Source organism: Prunus dulcis, chromosome 3 (genome assembly GCF_902201215.1).
Source record: "Prunus dulcis chromosome 3, ALMONDv2, whole genome shotgun sequence".
Classification (NCBI taxonomy): domain Eukaryota; kingdom Viridiplantae; phylum Streptophyta; class Magnoliopsida; order Rosales; family Rosaceae; genus Prunus; species Prunus dulcis.
This window is the reverse complement of record NC_047652.1, coordinates 1357186-1376400: the sequence shown is the minus strand read 5'-3', so window position 1 is coordinate 1376400 and position 19215 is coordinate 1357186. Positions and strand designations below refer to the sequence as shown.

General features: G+C 36.2%; 3 protein-coding genes across 5 annotated transcripts; all 3 read left to right on the top strand.

The window, feature by feature from the left end:
• Nucleotides 1–59: 59 nt before the first annotated feature.
• LOC117621446 (uncharacterized membrane protein At1g16860-like) lies at nt 60–5504 on the top strand. Of its 2 annotated transcripts, XM_034351928.1 has the most exons (6): nt 60–333; nt 437–479; nt 1314–2266; nt 3640–3795; nt 4633–4844; nt 5007–5504. In XM_034351928.1, the coding sequence occupies exons 3-6, from the start codon at nt 1379–1381 to the stop codon at nt 5197–5199; spliced, it is 1449 nt and encodes a 482-aa protein (XP_034207819.1). In that variant the 5' UTR covers nt 60–333; nt 437–479; nt 1314–1378; the 3' UTR covers nt 5200–5504. The 2 variants fall into 2 exon arrangements, with proteins under 2 accessions (XP_034207819.1, XP_034207818.1); XM_034351927.1 differs by lacking the exon at nt 437–479.
• Nucleotides 5505–6986: 1482 nt separating this feature from the next.
• LOC117622771 (uncharacterized membrane protein At1g16860-like) lies at nt 6987–11827 on the top strand. Its single transcript, XM_034353545.1, has 5 exons — nt 6987–7268; nt 8711–9684; nt 9937–10092; nt 10498–10709; nt 11312–11827. The coding sequence occupies exons 2-5, from the start codon at nt 8788–8790 to the stop codon at nt 11502–11504; spliced, it is 1458 nt and encodes a 485-aa protein (XP_034209436.1). The 5' UTR covers nt 6987–7268; nt 8711–8787; the 3' UTR covers nt 11505–11827.
• Nucleotides 11828–12451: 624 nt separating this feature from the next.
• LOC117622924 (kelch repeat-containing protein At3g27220) lies at nt 12452–18929 on the top strand. 2 transcript variants are annotated; one of them, XM_034353743.1, is made up of 7 exons: nt 12452–12928; nt 13946–14125; nt 15562–15661; nt 16168–16348; nt 17190–17295; nt 17683–17889; nt 18456–18929. In XM_034353743.1, the coding sequence occupies exons 1-7, from the start codon at nt 12710–12712 to the stop codon at nt 18624–18626; spliced, it is 1164 nt and encodes a 387-aa protein (XP_034209634.1). In that variant the 5' UTR covers nt 12452–12709; the 3' UTR covers nt 18627–18929. The 2 variants fall into 2 exon arrangements, with proteins under 2 accessions (XP_034209634.1, XP_034209633.1); XM_034353742.1 differs by having other exon boundaries at nt 15432–15661; nt 16178–16348.
• Nucleotides 18930–19215: the final 286 nt, after the last annotated feature.

Below are 19215 nucleotides of genomic sequence, written 5' to 3'. Positions count from 1 at the left end.
AGAGAGGAGAGAGGGGATGGAAGGTGGAAGGTGACTTTTCAGGTAATATTGAAATAATATTTTGTTTATCCAAAGTCATTTACTGAGTTTGGTGGTTTTTGCCGGATGAGACAACCTACCAGTTGTTGCGGCTCTTTGAAGAGTGAGAAAGAGAGAGACTTTTTTTAGAGAGAGAAAGAAACAAAGCATTTCAGAGAGAGAGAGAGATTGTGACTGCTATAGAGATGGGATCTCACTCTCACCAGCAGAATCATTACTGCTATTATTACCACTTCAACCACTGTGTTTGATCCATTTCAGCAACTAAATCTTTTTCTTCTTCTTCCTCCTCAGGTATTACTCTTACTCTAACCTCATTTTTATCCCCATTATGCCCCTTCCCGCATTGCCACCAATCTGCTCTGAACCCAGATGAAACTTTTCTTCATTTGTGTAGATCTTCCACATTTCCATGGTTATAGTTCAAAATGGTGATCTGGGTATGCTTTGTTTCTCTGATTTGGGCTGTGAAAGCTGTGTCTTTTATTTATTTATTCATTTTTAATTTGAGAATGACATGGTTTTGTTTGTACTTTGCTAAATGTGGAGGATTGTGCTGTCTTTCTTGTTTTGTTGGATATCGATCATCAATTTAGTTCCTTTTTGTACTCTGGTTGGTTGATGAGAAAATGTGGAAAGAAGCAACTTTTGAATGTTGGGTTTTTCAGTTCTTACAGAAAAAAGGATAAAAATGAGAAGCTCAAGGGACAGAGCCATTTAAGATATTCTTGAGAGCTTTATTCTGCTGCCTATCAATTTTTCTGAGATCCAGAAGTAGCCAGTAGTCCTACAATCCCTTCTTCTTTCTTCAGATCTTTCATCAATGAAAATTTGTTCTATGAATGATAGATTTCAGACTGTAATGTTAGTAATTAGGAGATGATTTGTTTTACTTGCAATTCTGTTGTAGTTTTAAGTATTTTTGCCTAGTTTCTTAGGTTGCCAAAAATTGAAGATCAGGACTTATCATCATAAATTAACCTCCGAGTATTAGAGATGCTTGTGCCACCACAAAACAAAAGCTTGCTCTCAAGACTTGATCTCTGAGAACATGTCCAATCTAAATCATTATCGTATCTTCGAAATTTCCAATTGTTGTACTTCAGTTGAAAGTTGAGATAATATCACTTGCTTATTGTTACTTTGCTATATTCTAGTGTGGCTGATTGGTTATATCATTGTACCTATAACAACTATTGCTTGATAGCGTCAAGTATTGAGCTAGTTAATAAGTTGATGAACAATACCTGATTGTCCCTCTTTCTCTCTCTCAGTAGGACTTTGAGTGTCCGTTAGATAACCATCTTGTGCTTTGTCCTGTGCCCCTCAAAGAAGCTTGATGGGTTCCAGATTCCCATCTCATCAGCTCAGCAATGGTCTATACGTATCAGGCAGGCCTGAGCAGCCAAAAGAAAGAGCACCTACGATGGGCTCAACGGCCATGCCCTATACTGGTGGCGATATCAAGAAGTCGGGAGAGCTGGGGAAAATGTTTGATATCCCTATGGACGGGTCCAAGTCTAGGAAATCTGGACAACTAACCAGTGCCCCTTCAAGGACTGGATCATTTGGAGGTGCTGCTTCTCATTCAGGTCCCATTATGCCTAATGCTGCAGCTCGAGCTAACTATACGACTTCAGGTCCTGTATCTTCTGGAGGCATGACTGGTTCTACTTCGGTAAAAAAGACTAATTCTGGGCCACTCAATAAGCATGGGGAACCATTGAAGAAGTCTTCTGGCCCTCAATCTGGTGGAGTGACACGTCAAAACTCCGGCCATATTCCACCAGTTCTTCCCACAACAGGTCTTATCACATCTGGACCCATATCTTCAGGTCCACTAAATTCCTCTGGGGCCCCTAGAAAGGTATCTGGACCTTTAGAGTCTATGGGATCAATGAAATTACAAAGTTCCTCTGTTGCTCACAATCCAGCAGTGACTACTCTTGGCCAAGATGATTATTCTTTCAGAAAGAACTTCCCAAAGACAATATTGTGGTCTGTGATACTGATATTTGTGATGGGGTTCATTGCTGGTGGTTTTATTCTTGGAGCGGTCCACAATGCCATACTCCTTGCTGTTGTGGGAATTCTTTTCGCTGCAGTTGCTGCTTTGTTCACATGGAATACTTGTTGGGGAAGAAATGCTATCGTAAATTTCATTTCTCGTTATCCTGATGCTGAGCTCAGAACTGCTAAAAATGGGCAATATGTGAAAGTCTCTGGGGTATGTAACATAGCCAATGCTGATATAATATCTTATAGTTATACATCCTCTTGTTGGTTGATCTGCCTATTGATATTTATGACTATAGAAATTCTACTTTTAGTTTGCGCTTTTCTTCCCCGCCTTGGATCTCAAATAACATCACCAAGTAGTTGTTTTTCACTTTGTGCTTGTGTCTGTTCCACTTAAAACTTTGTTTAGAAGATTTACTTCTGTTTACCGTTAATTCAGGTTGTTAAGTTTCACTTCACAGTAGTTGTTCATCTGTGTTTCTCCACTACTTTGAACAAAAACATGAAATATTTTACTGAAAACTGAAATGGTGCGAGCAAAGGAAGAATAGATCAGAGGAGTTAATCTGTTTGCATAAATGTGTGAAATGACAAAATGCATGAACAAGTTGGACTTTATTTAAAATTGTAAAGTGGCATAGTGAAAACTGTGCAAAGATACCTTGACATTTTGAAAAAGTCTTTCTACTTTGACATTTAGATGCATATATTTAAAATATCTTTCTGCATGTTAATTGAGAATTTAAAAAATAAAAATAAAAATAAAACATCTTTGTACTTTTTACATGTTTATACATATGTCATGCAGGACAGCCAAGAAATAAAACATTCAGTTTCTGTCCCTAAAGTGGAATATTTAGGGTTCAGAGTTGGTGTCAAATGGAAAGTCTTTTATTGAAGTACCTAGTCTGAAGACGATAAAGAATTATGTTGTATCTCAGTCAGAATCCATGCATCAAAAAGGAAGGTTGAGCTTATTTGTAACAAAACTTCACAGTATTAAGCCATAGCTTTCAAATTGTAACCAATCATAACCTTTTACTCAAACTCTAATAAACCAAAGGCAAAAACCCAGGATATCCTTTATAATAAAGTAGTGGCATGTCCCCTATCAAAACATTTAATTAGTAGCTGTGAAGTGCAAACATGAACACTACCAAGCTAAAACCTTGCTATTTCCCTAAGTTGAAATAAAATCAGTAGACACTTCAACTCCAAAACTTCAGAGTAATTAAAACTACCAAGGAGTATTTGAGGGGTCCAAAAACTTTTCTATGAGTATGCTTAGCATTGGGCATATTCTCTTACAAGGTAGTGGCTGCTGCATCTGCATTTGCATATCAGAACTTTATAAGAATAGAAGCATATGTGAATTAGAAAATATTCTATGAAAAATACCTTGAAAAGAGAGAACTTCTCATATGTGCTCTCAAACAGTGATATAGAATCTATAGATTTGTTGCGACTGTGAACATAGCCTGGCTGGTATTTGTCATGCAGTGGTTCATCACCTGTTGTCATTTTTTCTGCATAAATAGTATGCTGAAGTTTAGATGTTATATGCTTGTGTAATTCTTGAAGGTGGTTACCTGTGGTAATGTGCCCCTTGAGTCATCCTTCCGGAGAGTTCCTAGATGCGTGTACACATCTACAAGTTTATATGAGTACCGAGGATGGGATTCAAAACCAGCAAACCCTACACATCGTCGATTTACATGGGGACTTAGATCATCAGAGGTGAGTAAATGAGAAGTGACAAATTTCCTTTGAAATTATGTTGAATGGATAATTGTATGGGAGAACCATACCCAATATGGATATGGATAACTTTTGAATTCTCTGCAACAAGTATCTGATTATAAATAAATGGCTTCGATTTTGAAAACAATTTTGTTAACACTAAACTTTTTAAACTTTTGAGATGTAAACAGTACTTGATACCCCTAAACACATCATAGTTATTCACATTTTTTAAAGTCATAATTAGGCAGTTGTTGATAGTTTAAATAAAGAATTTGAGTTATTAGTATAATGGTATGTATTAATATAGGAAGGGTGTGCATTCTTTTAAAAAAACAGGGTTTATGATGTACACCTTGCCCAATGACCAATGTGTAGATGAAAGGTCCATATTGTACTTCATTCTCTTAAAAAATGATAGATTCATACTTATTGCTTAAAATATGTGTTCATAACTTATTTTTCATGCTTAATGGCCATATAATTTTATTAGGATTGTGATATGTTTTTAGTCATTTTATCCTCACAGTTAGGGACCTTTTCTTTCCAAGAATAAAGATAAAAAAAGAACGAAATTTAAAGGATATGCATGTAGGTGAACTGGATGATTACCTTTGCAATGTAGATACTAGACATTTTAGTTACATTTCCTGACTTCGAAGCTTCTTCTTAAAATCCTTTTTCTTTAAAAAAAAGAAAAAGATTTCCTTCTCACATAAAATGTCTTAGTGAACAATTGGAGGGCCAATGTGGCAGTATCATGCCATGCTGTAACTTTTGAGGTGTAAGATTTTTAATGTTGAACTGTACTAATTTGTCTATGTTGCTTGACAGAGGCACATAGTGGACTTCTACATCTCTGATTTCCAGTCTGGGTTGAGAGCATTAGTTAAGACTGGCTATGGCGCAAGAGTTACTCCTTATGTTGATGAGTCTGTCATTATTGATGTTAACCCAGAAAACAAGGACATGTCTCCAGATTTTGTCAGGTGGTTGGGAGAGAGGAATCTTTCAAGTGATGACCGTACGATGCGATTGAAAGAAGGGTAGAAACCTATTGCTTATTTAATTTTTAGGTTCTTATAAATATTCTTAATGAAAACTGTTTTCCCTTCTTTTGAGGGGATTTTGGAAAATGCATGAATCAGTTGTATTACTGGTTTAATCCAAGTGCATCTTACATAACTGCAAGTGATGCCTTTGTGTAGGTACATCAAGGAAGGTAGCACAGTTAGTGTGATGGGAGTTGTCCAGAGAAATGACAATGTGCTTATGATTGTCCCTCCACCTGAGCCTTTGACAACTGGATGCCAATGGAGCAATTGTATTTTTCCGGCTAGCCTTGAGGGGGTTGTTTTGAGATGTGAAGACTCATCAAAAAATGATGTCATACCCGTTTAGTTGTTTGCGCTCCAGAAAACGTTTTCGGGTATATTGCTCTTTTGAAAAATATTTTGTTCCCAATGTCAAAATTGATGGTGGATGGCAGTGGTGGTGTTGTAGTGATAAACAGTGATGAGCTTGATGGTTTAAGATGACGTGATTTTTCTCTCCTTGTGTATAGATTTTAGAAATTTCTTATCCATTGTTTTTCCTAGGGTTTGAAAGTTTCTGTAATGGTGTGGCTTCATGTAGTGGGAATTTTACCAGCTTGAGAAGACTATGTTATAAAGGAAAGTGTTATATATTCATCAGTTTTTTTTTTTCTGTTGAAGTTCCCTTCTCTCTCTCTCTCTCTCTCTCTCTCTCTCTCTCTCTCTCTCTCAGCCATTTGCAACCTAAACAAAAAGCTTTGGTTAATAAGCTTCCAGCCTGGAGAAGGGAAAAGGTCTTGTTCTAATGCAATCTCTCATCAGAAAAATTAAAATTTGCGTAGTTTCTGGCCTAAACAAAATGAAGGAACATGTGCAATCTCTCCTGAACTGCATGGGGGCAAATGGCCAGTTCATGATTCTCTTTTTCCTTATTTTCGCGGATGCCAACAAATTATATAAATCGAAGGATTATTTAGAGAGTTTGAGAATTCTTTCCACGCATTTAAGGGTCCTTTGGTAATACTCTCAATTTGGTTTTCAGTATTTATTTTTAGTAAAAGATAAGAGAAAATGCATGGGAGAAAATAAGGAGAAAGAAGGTAGAAGGAAGGGGAGGAATGAATGAGGGATAAAATGTGTATGGAAAAAAAAAAAAAAAAAAAGAAGCAAAAACTAAAAGCAATTCTAAATAGTTTTCATTTAAGGTCGCTATTGGAGTTTTAAGTAAAAATGAAAAGGCACATAGAAATGAAAGTGTTACCAAATAAGAGACCATTACTAACAACAATGTAGCTGGTTTAGGAGCGCACTTTATGCAGACTCGTGTTTCTTTGCATTGCTGGTGATAAAGTATAAATATACTCAATCGACGAGCAATACAAAAGAATACAAGTTCATATATGGTGCAAACTTGATTCTTTCTGGATGTTTCTTTTGAAATTTATTGGGCATATTATGTTACCAAACTGCGAATTTGACAGATATATACATTGCTTATCAATTGACCTGTAGAAGAAGAAGAAAAAAAAAAAAAACGAGTTTGCCTTCAAATATGTGTCCACTTGGTTTTCTATATATTTCTCTTGGAGTTTATTTGGAATGTTACGTTACATGAAAATTTGACATCTTATCAAAATACACTGTACATATTGATAGTGGAGCAATATAACATTTCATATTGACATTTCCCTAAGAGCATATCTTAACTAAGTTGACATATACTCATTAATGATTAGTTCTTACTTATCAACTCTAATCTTTGAAACATTTACAATATTGATTTTTTATATAGAGATTGCATACAATTGAATTGTTTTCATCCAACCTAACTTAGCATGTTGAGAGAAGGGACATGAGTGTGAGACCCAACATATCCGTGAGGTAAATTTTTTTATATGAACCTGTGACCACTCACTAGTACTGTACATAAATATTGTAACAACCAACAGGGTCCAAAACAGACCAAAATATAAATGATAAAAAGAAGAAAAAAAACAAAAAACAAAAAGAAAATGAAAGTAGCCCCACAAAAGCGATCGAGGAGAAATATGTCATTTTAATAGGAAATGTACAGTTTTATTTTATTTTTGGGGATATATATTGGATATGTACAGTAGAGTGTAGACTGTAAGACTGAGCTTAGCTATATAATAATTCTTATATAAAATTTGTATACCTTGGTACTAAAAGTAATCACATTTTTCTTCGAGTTCGGAGGTTTTGGCCGGACGAGACAACACCACCCACCAGATGTTGCTTGCGCCTCTCTCAAGTCTCAAGTGAGAGAGAGACAGAGAGAGAGAAAAACGAACACAAACCGAAAAGAAGATTTTAGAGAGAGTCTCAGATTTTTCTTTTTGGTTCTATTTGTCTTTATCAGTCAAGCCATGATGTCTCCAAATCTCCAGATTTCAGCTCCTACTGCTTCTCCTTCAGGTATGTGAACAATTTTCCTAATTGCCATTTGGTTCCTGCCCCTGCTTTTCTCTCTCAGTCAGCTACTCTTTGACTGTGATAGTTTTATTGTCAATATCTGCTTGTTTTCTTAGATCTTTTCGATTTTCTTACTGTTTGCTCCAAATGGTGATTTGGGTATGCTTTGTTTTCTTGATTTGGGCTGTAAGAGTGGCCATTTGGATGGTTGGTCCTTCAAGATGGTGTCATTTTGATGAAATTTTCCGTATACGGAAGGTTATGTTTCTTTGAATCTGGGTTGCTTATGTTTCTCTGAGTTTGTCTGGTTTTTGAGAAAGTGGAGGTAGAGAAATCAAAACGACAAGTTTGAATTTTCATTTTGTTGCATTGGGACTTGATATAGCTAAAAACCCCAACTGAACTCCCACTTGAAATCTGTACTTGTATTCTAGATCTTTTTCATGTCTTTGATTTATGTGCAAAATGTTGATGTAGGCATGCTTTGTTACTCTGTTTTGACCCTGAGGTATAAATTTAGTTTTCAAACCTTTCTAAAAATAGAAGATTCTGATACTCCCTTTTTCCTAATTTTGTAATTATTTTTTCTGACCTATTTCATGATTCTCTTGTTTAAAATTGTTTTGAACAGACCTGTAATTAATTCATTCGATCCATGATATTGTTCTTTTGAGTTTGGATGGCGTTTCAAAATGATAATACTGCTTTCATTTTATAAATGTAAATGTGCATATGATTTTTGAAATGTAGATTCTTATATGAATCGACATATAAAATATACTCCACTCAAACTCAACTAATATACTCTGAAACAGCTTTTGCTTGTTGTTTTGACTTCATTTGCTTAATCTTCATAACAAGATGTTACGCATGCGCAGCACATTCACATTCATACACACATAGATTGGTTTTGTTTCCTTGACTTCTATAATAACACTGTTGGTTCCTTGGGTGGTTGGTGTTTTATAAGTCGCAGAAATCATATCCATATCTTCTAAACAAGATATTTCTTGTACATTCTCCAAAACCCCACTTTTCTATTATCTATAGTGTTTTTAATAGAGGAAAATGGTTGTAAAGATTGTACAAGTAAATATAGATTGTCCAGAAGATGGCATGGGTGTTGACTATTTCAGTGGTGTATAAATTAGGTGTGCATTGTGATAAATTTGCCAGGACATACAAATAAAGTATATAATCTTTAGAAATGTTTTAGCTTTACTGGAAATCTAAGATGGTACCGCGTTTTAGTTCCTTCGTGACCTTTCTTTATTGGTCAGTGAAAACCTTTATTTTCTCTAAAATACTACTAGTTCCCGTGCAATCTCTAATTCATTTATGTGTTACTATAGTGTGAGCGGCTGTAGCTGTGGGTTACTGTTTTGGTTTTTAGATAAGCAATGGGTTATTTTCTAACTGTTGCAGTGCCTTTTTTTTTTTCCTAGGAGGATTGCATCAGTGAATTCTATCTGCTAGTTGAGTTTATTGTTTAATATCTTGTGGGATCTTTCAAAGGAGCTAGATGGGTTCCAGATTCCCATCTCATCAGCTCAGCAATGGCCTTTATGTATCAGGCCGGCCAGAGCAACCAAAGGAAAGGACTCCAACTATGAGCTCAGTTGCCATGCCCTATACTGGTGGAGATATCAAGAAGTCGGGAGAACTAGGAAAGATGTTTGATATCCCTATGGATGGCTCTAAGTCTAGAAAATCTGGACCTATAACTGGTCCTCCTTCAAGGACTGGATCTTTTGGAGGTGCTGCTTCACATTCAGGACCAATCCCTAATGCTGCAGTTCGTGCTGGCTATACCACATCAGGTCCCGTATCATCTGGCGGCATGCCTGGTCCAGCTTCCTTAAAGAAGTCAAATTCTGGACCGCTAAATAAGCATGGGGAACCTCTTAAGAAGTCGTCTGGTCCTCAATCTGGTGGGGTAACACCAACTGGCCGCCAAAACTCTGGACCTCTTCCTCCTGTTCTCCCTGCAACAGGTCTCATTACATCTGGACCCATTTCTTCTGGCCCACTAAATGCTTCTGGGGCCCCTCGTAAGGTATCCGGTCCTTTGGAGTCAATGGGATCAATGAAAGTACAAGGTTCCTCCATTGTTCACAATCAGGCCATTACTACTCTAAGCCAAGATGATGAGTTTTCATTTAGGAAGAGCTTCCCAAAGCTAATATTATGGTCTTTGATTCTACTTTTCGTGATGGGGTTCATAGCTGGTGGTTTTATTCTAGGTGCAGTCCACAATGCATATCTCCTCATTGTGGTTGTGATCCTTTTTGGTGCAGTTGCTACACTATTCACATGGAATACTTATTGGGGAAGACGAGCTATTATAGGTTATATTGCTAGCTATTCAGATTCTGAGCTGAGGACTGCGAAGAATGGGCAATTTGTGAAGGTCTCAGGGGTAAGTTAATCTGTTGATGGATTTGAACATATGGCTTATAATTGTTATTGAGATCTATGAAGGAGGGTGGGATGAAGATACATGGAGGAATTTAATTGCTGGAAATACTATATCTCTATAACATTTATCTTCTAGGTTCTAATACAAACGGGTTAAGGACTTGAGTGTTTTTCCTTTTTGTTGAGCTTAGCTATTCTTATGTAAATGTTAATCAATAGTTTTCACAAGTTATATCTGGTTCTGTTTTTGAAGGTGGTCACTTGTGGCAATCTGCCCCTTGAGTCGTCCTTTCAAAAGGTTCCTAGATGTGTGTATACATCTACAAGTTTGTACGAATATCGAGGATGGGATTCAAAAGCTGCCAACCCTACACATCGTCGCTTTACTTGGGGGCTCAGGTCCATAGAAGTGAGTAACTGAAAGTCAGCTTAATGTTTCATGGATAACATATAGTATTTCTCTTTCTGCTTTTCTTTCCTTTTTTTTTTAAAAATTGGGGCGGGGGTTGGGGTTTTCATAATTAACGAACTGAATTTTATTTCTCATTAACTTTCAAAATATTTAAGATTTTGCCGTTGGCTAATTTTAATTCTAGTGCCTGGACAGTGCCATTGCCAATCCACTAGTTGCTATTTGAATTTTGTTAATATATTTGTTTCTAGTTTATATGCCTTCCTGCTTGAATGTTCTGTTGCTGGAAGGAGCTATTGCATGGTGATGCCAAGGGATGACTTTTATGGCTACCAGGCTTGAAAATTCTTGGGTTTAGATTTCACACTTTTGACCAGAATTTCTAATTATGTCGTTTGACAGGGCCGTGTTGTAGATTTCTACATCTCTGATTTCCAATCCGGGTTAAGAGCATTGGTTAAGACTGGCTCTGGAGCAAGGGTGACTCCTTATGTTGATGATTCGATTGTCATTGATGTGAACCCTGAAAATGAAGAGTTGTCTCCAGAGTTTATTAGGTGGTTGGGAGAGAGGAACCTTTCAAGTGATGATCGCATGATGCGGTTGAAAGAAGGGTAATAGCTCTTTCTTACAATTAATTTATGCCTTTTCTCTTATAATTATAAATGATAAATGCTTCTATGAGTTTTTTCCTCATAATCTATCATTTTTGTAGTTGTGTTAAACATAAATGCCCCTTATAAGGAGTTTATAATGTGCTTTCAAATATCTAGTCTTCATGTTCTTAGGAAGTGTATACCTGGCAGTAGCAGTTTGTACTTTCTACTGATTTTAGCTTTTTCTCAGTTGAGGCATTAGCACGAAGTTGGGTGGCCAATATGCGGATTTGGGTGGTTTGTTTGGGTTGAAAAGTGCTTCAGCTCTCTAGCCACTCTTTCCCATGCAACCTAAAATTTTACCCTTAAGATAGTTGAGTCATCCAATGAATCCAGTACTAAATTTAAGTAAAGAAATACAAAATTAGATTTTTAAACACAAGAAAATGGGAATTTGACAGTATGTGATTAAATGTAAATGACGACGGTTGTTGTCCCTGTCTGTGTGATGGTATGTATAAATTCAATGAGATTTGTGAAATTTTCTATACAAGCTGTTCGAATGTGATAGATGCAAAGTGATGTGGTTGTAGATCTGAACTGCCATGCCATATTTGCAGGTACATTAAAGAAGGAAGCACAGTTAGTGTAATGGGAGTTGTCCAGAGAAATGACAATGTGCTGATGATCGTTCCTCCCCCTGAGCCGATCACGACAGGATGCCAGTGGGCCAAATGTATCTTTCCAGCTAGCCTTGAGGGTATTGTTTTGAGATGTGATGATGCATCAAAGAATGATGTCATACCAGTTTAGCAGTAAATTGAATTGCAGACTTATTTCAGGTTTTGCTCTTTCGAGAGTATATTCTTTCCCTTTATTATTATTATTATTGATGATGTTGGTGATGGCGGTAGGAGTGAAGAAGTTGTGTTTGTAACAGATTAAGATGGGGGTAGTGGTGTTTATTCCTTTTAACATGGTGTATAGTTTTCTTGGGTTTCCTTTCCCTTTCTATTTTTCTTTTAGGTTTTGAAAGCTTTTGTAATGGGGTGGCTTGATGAAGCAGGGGATTTACATGTTTAATCAGACTGAGTTAATGTGAAATAGAAAGAAAAAATAATTGAGTTATTTATATATGATCTTTTCCAATGCTTACTTTGGTTTGTCCATCTCCACATATCTGAGATTCATTGTTTATATTTTGGTTGCACACTTACACTTTAAAGTTCATAATCAGAATCATTCGATTTGGTTCAGTCCTTGAACCAAAAAAAGTCGAACTGATCAGATCCGGTTTAGTTCGCGGTTCTTGACGCTGATTGGTTTATTTTTATTTATTTATAATTGTATTATAAGTGGGTGATAGATAGATTTTTATGGTACAAACACCTACCAAAATGCAAGAAAATAAATAAAACGTCGTGAGCCCAAACTGAACCGAACTGACCAAACCGAACTGTTCTTGAATTTGTTTAGGTTGGTTTAGTTGATATAACCATTTTTTGGGCGTTAACCAGATTGAATCATTCCCCTTCCTAATAAAAACTGATCAACAAGGAGAGTTAAAAGGTCTCGTTTGGGCCTACTTCTTTAGGAAGTACTTTTTCTAACAAAAATACTTTTATTATATAAACGTTAAAATTTTCATAAGAAATCCAATTGATATTCTTCATTTAAAAATTATTAATTTTTTAATTTCGCTATTAAAAAAAGGTAATTTTTATATAATGATTTTCTATTAAGTTGCTTCACTACGAAACTAGAGGAAGGGACAAATTTGCTCCGACCCCGGGAAAATTGGTAATTGCAGAAAACCTCAGTCACTGCAATATCAGTGTCGGTGTTTCTCTCTCTGTGTCACCGTCACTCTCATCTTCCAATTGGGAGAGAAGATAAATGCGTAAAGCGTAGCTCTCCAACTCTCCATTAGTGAACCCAGCTGAGCTTTGCAACATTCACATCTCTCTCTGACTTTAAAACTACCATTCTTTCTTTCATTCATTCATATCATATATGAGATGGTTAGGCCCTCTGCGAAGCACACATCGGCTCGCTTGGTGTTGATATGCGTTGGCCTATTGGGGCTTGCTCTGATTGCTGATTTCCTCTGGGCTTCCTCGCCTCGTTTTGCTAATTCCTATATCTCCATTGCCTCCAATTGGGCTCCTCCCCTTGATATTTCAAAACCCAGTCTGATCCTCACGCCCAAGAAGACTGACGATGAGTTACCCGAAAAGGTTTGCCTGGCTCTTTGTTATCATCTTGTCGAAATCTTGCGTTTTTATGCGAATTATCATCTGGGTATTGGTTGGCTTGTGTCAAAACGCGGGAAGATTATACTTTTTATTGTTTGGTTGTTTTGTTGAAGCTCATTCGTGCTGATTTATGATTTTTCATGTGAATTTGATCTCAGTATTGTCTGATTTGTGAGGAAGTGTGCCTTTTTAGTTTGTTTGGTTGCTATACTGAAGCTTATCTTTGCTGCTGAGTTTGTATGAATATTTTCGTTGCGGTCTTATTTAGTGTGTTATTAAGTGCTCCGCAAAGGAATTGGTGCTTTTATTTCTGGATGTGAGAGTTGGTTGATCATTAAAGCTTATTGTTGGTAGTTGTACACTGTGATTAGTGTTTCTGTGGATTTCAACACCCCCCATAGTTGCAGGGTTTGTCTTTTGATGTGAATTCTTACCGGCATTGTTCCGTTTGTGAAACATGGTGGAAAATGGGAAAAAAAAGAAAAAAAAAAGTTTGCTAGGTTGCTTTGTTGAAGTTCATTGTTGCTTATTTGATTAGTTTTTGCAGATTTCAAATTTGATTTTGTTTTGGGTGCTGAGAAGATGCCGTAGAAGAAAATGGATATCAGATTTGGGATATTAGTATATTCGGCATATTGAAAATTATGAAATTGCATGAACTGCTATTCTTTATTTTGAGCTTTTAGGATGCTTTTCCAGTTCCGCTTGAAAATGCGGGGAAAAGAAAAGCAAAGTGAAGATTTCATGAATTTGGGTTTCTGTTATTGGGCATATGAGTAAATTCTGCACCTATTAGAAAAACAATGGTTCTGTTATTGGAGCTTAATTCCATCCATCAATGGGTTAAGTAGAAGGAATTTCCACTTTTATGAAACCAACGTGTTATCCTTTTACTTGTCTTCTAGAACTTTTTCCTGTTATGTTAAATTATTGGCAAATAAAATTCTAACTGATCCTTGTTTCAGCTCTGAATATTGACCACTATTCTGTTACCTTTAGGGAAATCATAAAAACGATACTGCTCATGGGAGAGTCTTATCAGCAACTTTTGCTGATTTGCCTGGACCAGAATTAAAATGGGAAATTATGGCTGCCGCACCTGTAGCTCGCTTGGATGGGGCGGCTATACAGATAAAGAATCTTCTATTCGTGTTTGCTGGATACGGTACCATTGATTATGTGAGAACCTTTTATTGCTCCTTCACTAAATTATTTTTTTATGTTGTTCATGCTAGCTATCTCTACTGAATTTTTCAGGCTATGTCCTTTTTTATTTATTAAAATGGTCTGTTGCTTACTTTTTAACATCCAAATTTTCATGATCTAGCACATTACTTTTAACTTAACCCTGTTGAAATGACCACTGTATAGAGTGGTCTTACATTTTCTTGAGATCTTGTTTTAGTTGATGCTATGGGAATTCTGTCTTTAATATTTTTTGGGGGGAAATGAACTGATTTAATGTAGTCCCTTAACGAAATAAATGGTTGATGCTCCTGTGCAAATAACTTTGAAGATAAATAAAGAGCCATGGGCATTATTTTTTGGGTTATGGAACTTTTGAAAGTGAAGATTGACTAGTATGACGCACATGTACTCAATATGAATATTCACACTGTATTATGTTATTAGTTACATTTGCTGAAGAAATTATTAAAAAAAAACAAACAATGAAATCATGTAGAAACTAGAAATGGTTCTATATTTTTTTAGCACTAGGGGCTGGGGGGAAGAATTTGTTAAAGAGGTGGTTGTATTACAAACTGCTTCATGAGAGAGAAGGGTATCTATTCTATAGACCATGCAGAGAATTGGAAAAGGATATCAAGATTTTGTAGAAGATGTTCGTGTTGCAAGTGGATTAGGAATTGCTAGGAGCAGCTATGAAGGAAAATTGAAGATTGTAGCACAAACTGCTCAGGGTAGTTCTTGTTCTTTAAATTTTTGGAATCCAGTAGTTAAAAAGTGAGATTAGACGGGTTGAAAAGGGTGTGTTTTTATGGGTTCTTACTTTGACTTAATTGTATCGAGTAGAACTGTGGTGTCTTTATGGGAATCTATGTCAAAGAGTTTTAGGATATTGCCTTTAGTTTAATTTATCTAGATTTTGTGGGTGTTATGAAATAGTTGTAAATTTATTCTGTAATTTTCTGCATAAAAAAAAATAAATAAATAATTTAAAAATTTTTTTTTTTTAAAAAAAAACTTATAGAGAGACACGTTTTCACATATTTTTTATTCTATTTTTTAAAACTAGATTTTAATGTTTACTACAAAAAAGAAGAAGAGGGAAAATCACAAACTGCTTCATGACTGGTGACATAAATGAATTGGGCCTCAATCCTGGGGATAGATCAGATCCTACCGCTTATGTGGAACTATGATAAACATGTTTTATTATATTCACTCGTTCACCAAAACTGAAAAGATTTACCCTCCCTTCTTATGTTAATGGGCTTTCCTTTCTGTTTATTGTTTACTTTAGGTACATTCACATGTTGATATCTACAATTTCAGTGATAATACATGGGGAGGAAGATTTGATATGCCAAAAGAAATGGCACATTCACATTTAGGAATGGTAACTGATGGAAGGTACATATACATTGTCACAGGACAGTATGGGCCACAGTGCAGAGGGCCCACTGCCCACACATTCGTGCTTGATACTGAGACAAAGCAGTGGCGGGACATGCCTCCTTTACCAGTTCCTAGGTTTGTTTTTTCCTTAATAAGATTGAATAGAATGAAGTGTACGATTCTGTTGTTAAATGCTGTGTGATACTGAAATCGAGCACTGTGTATTCCTGTATTGTGCTGCATGCATACACATGTTTGTGAATGAGTGTCATTTATACCATGGCTTTATGTCATTTTGCTCTTATTTAATACCACCTGATTTCATTGTAGGATATCTGTTTATATATGTATATATGTATATATTATAGATGTATGTGTGTATTTGTATGTGTGTGTTTGTATGTGCACATGTGTATATAGGGGTAGAGTAGCTGAGCCCAGATGTCAGGATTAAGGCTTTGTTGAGTTGTAGCCTTTGTTGCTGGTTTCTACTTAGCTCATGGGAACTTTTTGTACTGATGGTGTGAACTGGAAAATCAATTTGTTAGTGTAAGATTTCATTAGTAAGTATTTGTAGTCCAAAACAAATCATATAATTTTTCTTCTGTAGTTCACACGTAGATCGAATGGTTTTAACTCAGTAATTTTCAGGTATGCACCAGCAACTCAACTTTGGAGAGGTAGACTTCATGTAATGGGTGGTAGCAAAGAGAATCGATATACACCTGGAGTAGATCATTGGAGTCTTGCTGTTAAAGATGGAAAAGCATTAGAAAAGGAATGGAGGACTGAAATGCCTATTCCCAGGGGTGGACCTCATAGGTATGTCCACTGTCTTATTCTTGCTGCATTTATGTAACTAAGCATTTCATCATGGGAGATCTTGGTGGAATTCCCGCATATGAAATTGAGTACAATTTTGCGTTCATTGGCCTTGAAAGTGATCACATAAAATTAAATCATAAATTTTGAAGTTTTTTTTACCAATAACCATTGTTGGAAGTTCTAGGCAATCTGTTGGTATGAGTGCTCTCTTCTTGATTATTTTCTAGGTCCCTATTTCCTTTTGTGATCTATCAATTCCAGATTCTTTCTTATATGTTGCAATGAGAATAATCCTCTTTGGTGTCTAGGGCAATAACATAAGGACAATGATATACACTCCCTGCTTAGAATGTTTACAGAGCTAGCTTCAGAACTTGGGGTTCTGGTGTAAGCTTATTGATGTTCAGATTTTTATGATAGAATTACTTGATCTCCATCAGACCTGAAGAGAATAAATGGAGTAACTTCTGTAGAATTTTGTTATCAAAAGGTCTTTGGTCTCCTCGTAGCATTTTCACTCTGAGTTACAAAATTCTGCTCAGAGAATCTAGAGTTAGTTGATAGAGGGAGAAGAGAAAGGGCTTCTTGTTATTTGATATTCCCAAGGGATGAAAATTGGCTCCCAACTCCCCCTGGAGCTGTAAATACAAGTGAAACATGACAACTAGTGGAATAATTACTTTATTATTTGTACTGCCTTGGGTGGTCCTTCCTGAGAAAATAATTATTGGTTTTAAGACCTCTTTCCTGAACCCTCCCACTGATTTTTTTTAAGGGGCATGACACTATGAGCTATAAATCTTAACAATGTTCTACTGTAATTGGTATCTTTTTGTAGGGCTTGTATAGTTGTTGATGATCGTCTTTATCTTATTGGTGGTCAAGAGGGTGATTTCATGGCCAAACCTGGATCACCTATTTTCAAGTGCTCTCGCAGGAATGAGGTAAGAATTTCATATATTTATTATTCTTTTGTTGGATCAGTTATGTCTGAGTTTAGTTAATAATAACCAGATGGTTATGCCAGTTTCTTTTGGTTCTAGGCCATCATAGATTCTTCTTGATGTATTACATCATCATCAGTTGTACAGATGAAAAAAATCAATGATGGATCTTTTTTAGGCTTTTAATACACACACAGTTACGCCTATTTTACTCACTCAGTTAGAAGCATGCACTGTTTCTAAAGGAACCAGTCAATTACTTACTGGAAGCTTCAGAGCCCTACACAAACATAGAATGAATTTAGCAAACAAATCCAAGAAACCAAAGTTCAAATCTGGACTTGTCCTCTAGAATAAATTTCATTTTGTTATTTATGATTGTTTCAGGTTGTATATGGTGATGTTTACATGCTAGATGACGAAATGAAGTGGAAAGTGTTACCTCCCATGCCTAAACCAGATTCCCATATCGAATTTGCCTGGGTTGTTGTTAACAATTCTATTGTTATTGTTGGAGGCACAACAGAGAAGCACCCTGTGACTAAGAAGATGACTTTGGTTGGAGAAATATTCCAGTTTAACTTGAATACACTGGTATTGACGCTTACCTCTTTATGCTTTTAAAGATAAAGTACATGTGCCTTAATTGTTTACACACAAACAAATGAACAAAAAACCACACAAACAGTGAGGCAGTTGCTGTTGGTATGTAGGTTAAGGTATCACAATGCCTTAAACTGGAGTCAAGATTGCCCTTGATCTTGAGTTTTTTTTAATTTATCTCCATTGACTAGATTGTGGATAGAGTTCACTGCGGTGGGTTCACAATTATTCTCAAATGCAGTTACCATCTTGTCTTTCTTGTGGTGACGAGAGACCATCTTTTTGATGACTAGGTTTGTTGTTGTGGACCTACAGCAGCACTCCGAAACTACCCATGGAATGTGTGAATTTATAGAAATCTAACTCCTGCATTTACATCAGTTACTACAAACAAGCTATAGCCCAGATAATGGGTCATAAGTTTGTTTGCTGTTATCGAAATCTCTTCAATTTTGTCTAATTCATAATGTTTCTCATTACCCCTGCCCTCTTTACCCTAGGGGTGCCTATGTGCTACAATGTTGGTTTCTACTCTTAATTTCTGATCTTTGTTACAGAACTGGTCAGTTCTTGGGAAACTACCATTTCGAGTTAAAACCACACTAGTTGGCTTCTGGAATGGGTGGTTGTATTTTACATCAGGGCAGCGAGACAAAGGACCAGAGAATCCAGCACCAAAGAAGGTCATCGGAGAGTTATGGAGAACGAAGTTAAAATTGAGCTCGTGATTGGTTCGTGCTGGTTCTTTTGTAGAATTGTTTTCTGCCAGTACAACCATTCGTCATCTCGTAACAAACGCAAATTCAAATCTAATTGTGTTTTTATAGAAAATTTAATTATTTATTTTCAGGATTAGAAATACTTCTTCCCTATTGCAGTGGGAATGAAATGGAAAAATCACCTACTTAGAGGAAATCTTGTGGACATATTCTATCGCTGCAATTCTCATTGTTGTGGGCATATATAGCCTGTTTATGTAACCTTGTATTGTATATCAACTTGAGTTTATCGAAATTTTTCATTCATCTGAATTATCAATGTACAACATGTTGATCATTAGTTCAAATCAATACATTTATTTTCTTCTTCTTTTAAGATACAAATCAAGACATTGTTGTTAATGAGCGTAAAACAGGGAGGAGACAGGTCAAGTTGTCTTTCTTTGCAGCAACAGCTGTTTGCATCTTGTATTGCTTTTCACAAGGAATTGTAAATGGGTGTCTTGCGTATTCTTATGGACTATGGCTTTGCAGGCTATTATTGCTGGCAAAAGGGTTGAGGTCGAGACTGAAGATTTTAAACTCTCAGTGATAAACA

Coding starts and splice junctions, on each gene's coding strand:
- LOC117621446 (XM_034351927.1), top strand. CDS start 1,379: ATGGGTTCCAGATTCCCATCTCATCAGCTCAGCAATGGTCTATACGTA. Junction 3,796..4,632: donor GGGGACTTAGATCATCAGAG/GTGAGTAAATGA, acceptor GTTGCTTGACAG/AGGCACATAGTGGACTTCTA. Junction 4,845..5,006: donor ACGATGCGATTGAAAGAAGG/GTAGAAACCTAT, acceptor GCCTTTGTGTAG/GTACATCAAGGAAGGTAGCA.
- LOC117622771 (XM_034353545.1), top strand. CDS start 8,788: ATGGGTTCCAGATTCCCATCTCATCAGCTCAGCAATGGCCTTTATGTA. Junction 9,685..9,936: donor AATTTGTGAAGGTCTCAGGG/GTAAGTTAATCT, acceptor CTGTTTTTGAAG/GTGGTCACTTGTGGCAATCT. Junction 10,093..10,497: donor GGGGGCTCAGGTCCATAGAA/GTGAGTAACTGA, acceptor GTCGTTTGACAG/GGCCGTGTTGTAGATTTCTA.
- LOC117622924 (XM_034353742.1), top strand. CDS start 12,710: ATGGTTAGGCCCTCTGCGAAGCACACATCGGCTCGCTTGGTGTTGATA. Junction 12,929..13,945: donor ACGATGAGTTACCCGAAAAG/GTTTGCCTGGCT, acceptor TGTTACCTTTAG/GGAAATCATAAAAACGATAC. Junction 14,126..15,431: donor GATACGGTACCATTGATTAT/GTGAGAACCTTT, acceptor TGTTTACTTTAG/GTACATTCACATGTTGATAT.